At 35.2% G+C, this 4,621-nt stretch overlaps 1 protein-coding gene across 1 annotated transcript; it reads right to left on the bottom strand.

Annotated features, from left to right (window-relative positions):
• Nucleotides 1-223: 223 nt before the first annotated feature.
• On the bottom strand, nt 224-3,629 carry LOC131057436 (putative kinase-like protein TMKL1). The gene is made up of 2 exons (XM_057991622.2): nt 2,794-3,629; nt 224-1,440 (listed from the first exon to the last, which is right to left on the bottom strand). The coding sequence occupies exons 1-2, from the start codon at nt 3,284-3,286 to the stop codon at nt 788-790; spliced, it is 1,146 nt and encodes a 381-aa protein (XP_057847605.2). The 5' UTR covers nt 3,287-3,629; the 3' UTR covers nt 224-787.
• Nucleotides 3,630-4,621: the final 992 nt, after the last annotated feature.

Here is a 4,621-nt window from a genome sequence, read left to right as displayed (position 1 = left end):
ACCCAATATAAAAGACCAGCTGGCCTTCATTTCAAGTCCCCTCATCCTATATTTTTAGTGTAATTCTTAAAACTAAGTCAATCAAAAGGTTGGAAAATTTCAATATCCAGAGACAACTGATAAAGACATGAACAAATTCCTTTATTTTCCAAACAATTCTGTTAAACTGTATAAAACAGATCTATTCATTTTAAGGGCAATGTCCAGAATTGACAACAAAAAATTTCTGGTCGAAATAATCACCATATCATAGATTTATATGTGTAGCACAGAATCCTTATACATTTAGATAACTATTACAGTTTATAAAAAATCAAAAAGAATCCTAGAAGGGGAGTATTCTATTTTTTCAACTACAGATAGAATTTTCAGTATGACAGTGAACCAGATGAACCTATAAACTCTCATTGATATGGCTAAGATCAACTGCATGAATTCATACGAAAGTATCATGCACAGATCTCAGCAAGATCCTTTTATTGACTCTTAATGATTAAAAGGCATTGAAGAAAATATGACCAAAAGCAAGGCTCATTGATCATGATATATTTTTGTATGTTCCAGGTCTCTCTATCATTCTGATGATAGAATTCAAAATATTATGTAAAATTATAAACACAATTGAACTCAGAAACAGCAAGAAACATAATAGATTGTGAAAAAATTATTTCATCAAGTTATGAAATATCATTCTATTTACTCTGATATCTGAGGGATAGTGGATTTTAATATATTCTCAAGAAAAATGTGAAGTGGGTATGAGCCAATGCACTTTTAATTCCTCTTCTCACAGGACAAACTCCCTGCTACTTCTATCATCAGAAGTATATTGTGGAGAAAAGCCATATGTTGGTGACAGAGGTGCAGGACAGATCTTCTCTAGTTGCCTTACTACTTCCCTCATATCAGGTCTAACAGAAGGAGAAGGTGCACAGCATCCCATTGCAAGTTGCAAAACTCTAAGCAGCCCTTCCTCGGTTGGGCTTCTTGTTCCTCCCCCAAGAATTGCTGGGCTAAAAAGCTCTGAAATCCTCTCTTCCAGCACAAAATTCTTCACAACCATTGGTAGATCGACAATTTGATTGGCTGAATCCCTTTCGTCTGGTCTTCTCCCAATCAGAATTTCAAGTAAAATGATACCGAAACTGTATGTATCTGATTTTGTGTTTGGCTTCTTCAGCTTCAGGACTTCAGGAGCTAGGTAACCTTGCGAAGCAGAAGCTTCTAGCATTGCTATCTTTGAACTCTGGTTCATAAGCTCATGAAACCCAAAGTCAGAAAGATGGGCTTCATAATTTTCATCTATTAATATGTTCTTGGTTTTGAGATTGCCATGTATTATGGGTGTTTGCAGGCCACTGTGAAGATATGCTAGACCCCTGGCAGCCCCTAATGCAATTCTATGCAGCTTAGACCATCCAGGTGCTGCTCTGTTTCGATCTACAACAAAAATAACAATAAACAAGATCAGATTTTAATGCACAAGTATGTGGCATGTCAAAAAGACCAAATCATGCTAGATATATTTTTGTGTAAGAGATCATATCCTTCATTATTATATCACAAGCACAGTGTGATATGAATCTTATACCTACAACCTTACAGGCATGTCTTGCAAATGGGTTTCACAAGATAAGAACATCTTCATTTTTGCAATGAAATGAAGCCAGTTCTTTATCTCTTTTGTCATGTAGAAACTGGTATACATTCATACCATGATCAACAAAAGTGCAATGGTATATGTGCATATGTCAGTTTATTCCTCAGCCTAGTGGTGACTGGTGAGGTTGAAACCTAAAAGCGTACACAATTATATATCCATACAAATGGCCTACTTAACAGGTTTGCTTGGCATATGAGATCCCTTTGTATTTCCTAGATAGGTAAATCACCTCTAGACAATAGATCTATTGATATTCATATCCCTTAAGGAATTGGTCTATATTTCACCATAGGAGATATAAGACAGAAAATGGAAGAAACAGATATCATAACAAGCAGACAGGCAAAACTGAGAGATCATCAAAAAGTTTTTTATTCTTTATGAGCATTTTACACACTAGGTGCATTTATCTTGTTAAAATGGATGTATAACTATCTACTTCTTTCAGTTTTATGTTCCCCATACGACAGCCTTTTTGCCTGCATCTGCTATTCAATAAAAGAACTTGAGTTCAGGTGGACCTCTTCCATTTCCTAAATAAGGGCATTGATGATAGTTTTTCACCTCTTCTCTTTCAGGAGCAAGTTTCTGTGCATCAAAAGCGTCTGGACTTTTCATTTAAGCATCCTGAATTTGGAAGAGCAATGTATCTGTATTCATAACCTGAGTTCAGGTTTCCCTATCTTATAAAATGAAAACTAATGATTTTGAGCTAGTGTTTCTCAGGGCTCAATTGCTAATTGAGGATGATAAGAAATTTAGAACACCCATGTCCAAAACACTTCTGCAGAGGAATCCTCTAGCAGAGGGTGCTCACTTGTTGCCAAAAGCCAGGGAATTCAGGTGATTAAGAGATCACACCTATTTGCAGGAGAAATCAACCCAAAGATCAACAATCTCACTTATGCCTACAAACAAAACAGGTGTTCTGTATAAGCATTTCATAACAGTAAAGAATATGTACTGGTGCATCACTCGTGTGCCCTAAACTTTAGATTTATATTAAAAAACTTCAGGAAACATATGGTAATGGTTTCACAACCGTTTGCAGACAATCCAAGCAGCAACTCTTTATCAATTTGAATTTAGCAAATACACAACTGAAATTTAGGCTAGAAGACACCACTCACTGTAAAGAAGTTGCTCCAGGTTTCCTCTGGCAATATAATCATAGATAACCAGATTCTCCCCACTTGGACCTGCATAAAAAGCCTGCATAACAAGTAGATGACTGTGTCTAATTAAACCCAATTCCTGAATGCCAGAGACAAACTCCTCTGACCTCCTTATACACCCATCCCTGAAAAGCCTGAGTGCAATCATCCCACCATTTCTTTGCAGCCTGGCCTTATACACAGTCCCATAGCTAGATTTCCCCAGCACTTCTCCACTTGCATTCAGAATATCATCAACAGTGAGTCCTTCACCTCCTTCAAAATGCACCAGTTGTTCACACCCATTTTGCTCTGGTTGGCCCTTGTTAAAAGAAGTGGATGATTTCTCACTATCAGAGACTGCTCTGCTAGGCCTGCATGTAATGTAAGAGCACCCAACAAGCATAAGTCCCAGCAGAAGCACTGCACTGACAGACCCAATTATGATCCATGCAATAGCCTCTCCCATTATAAATTCTAGCTGCTCAACATGGTACTGATATATGGGTACCACTGATCAACATAGAAAACCTTGATCATAAGCATGTAGCACCCGTTTCTGGCCTGTAAATCTGTAGGTTTTGAAGGATCCAGATCAAACTGCCTTGATTGTAAGGTCCCTCCCTACAATTTGATTCTCAACAGCCCATAACAGAAATTTGGAATGTATGGTGACCAATTTGGATTCTCCCAAGCTTCCTTTATGTTGTCTGTCTGCCAACTTTTGAAACAGAGTCCATTGAAATCGATTCCTCATTTGAAAGAAAGGAAGATAAAAAGATACAAGTGCTATGGAGCTTTAAAACTTTTTGATTGCCTCGTCTGGCCAGTGGGACCCAATCTAAAGCTTGATTGCTCATATTTGTAGTGACCAGCAGTTTACAACAAGATTGTTGTATAGTGTATACCCATGTCTTTCTGTATTTAAAATCTCGGTCGGTTATGGCTTCATTTTGGAGTACATGAAAACAACAAACATTAGATTTTGTCATGTAGATTTCAATCTTATTGTAAATGGATGGAACAGATGTTTTCTTGAATTACATACAGAGAGTTTTAGAAATGTTCTGTAGTTGAACTAGATTTTGAATAAGAAATGTTCTTTTTGCTTAAAAAAACTAAGATTTCAGTTTTACATGGTACAAGAAATCCACTGCTCTGACAAACCAGGATATGGTTATGTGAATTATTTTTTTATTTTATTTGTTGGGTTAATAGAATGGTTTTTTAATGTCTTAATAATCAAAGATTTGAAGCTTTGACAGTTTATACTATTTAGAAAAGAATAAGTTGTATAAAAGTTAAAGAGTTTATATTTGGGGCCACTTTGAGTTTATATTATTAGATTGTATTTGGGACTAATTGAGTGGCCAATTTCATTCAAATTTTTGAATCAATATTTTAGCCCATATGAAGGTTTTAGGCTATTTGAATGATTTATTATTGTGAAGAAAAAATAATTTTTAATAAGATTATTTAGGTTAATTAATTATCATAATTAATAAATATATTGTGTTTAGAGTGCGAGGAAAATATAGAACAATAAGTTTATTTTTAGAAAATTAAATATGAAGAAAAAGGGTGTATAGCTTTTGAATTCATGTAGAAATGGAGAAATAGATGATTTGTAAAATTGATTCATCTTAGGGCAGGTCGCTTATTTTGGCTAGTAGCAGCTGCTCATTGCTGCTTATAAAAACAATCAATCAGTTATTTTAAATTGTATTTTTAATATAATCTTTAATAATAATAAATTTTCACCTAAATTTTAGAGAAAAAATAGAAACATAAAAAAGAGGGAAAA

Source organism: Cryptomeria japonica, chromosome 5, assembly GCF_030272615.1.
Source record: "Cryptomeria japonica chromosome 5, Sugi_1.0, whole genome shotgun sequence".
Lineage (NCBI taxonomy): Eukaryota > Viridiplantae > Streptophyta > Pinopsida > Cupressales > Cupressaceae > Cryptomeria > Cryptomeria japonica.
This window is presented reverse-complemented; position numbering and strand designations above follow the sequence as displayed.

Excerpts from the sequence above, each read along its gene's own strand:
- LOC131057436 (XM_057991622.2), bottom strand. The coding sequence starts at position 3,286 with ATGGGAGAGGCTATTGCATGGATCATAATTGGGTCTGTCAGTGCAGTG. Across the intron at positions 1,441-2,793 it reads CCTGGAGCAACTTCTTTACA|ATCGAAACAGAGCAGCACCT; the intron begins GTGAGTGGTGTC and ends TTTTTGTTGTAG.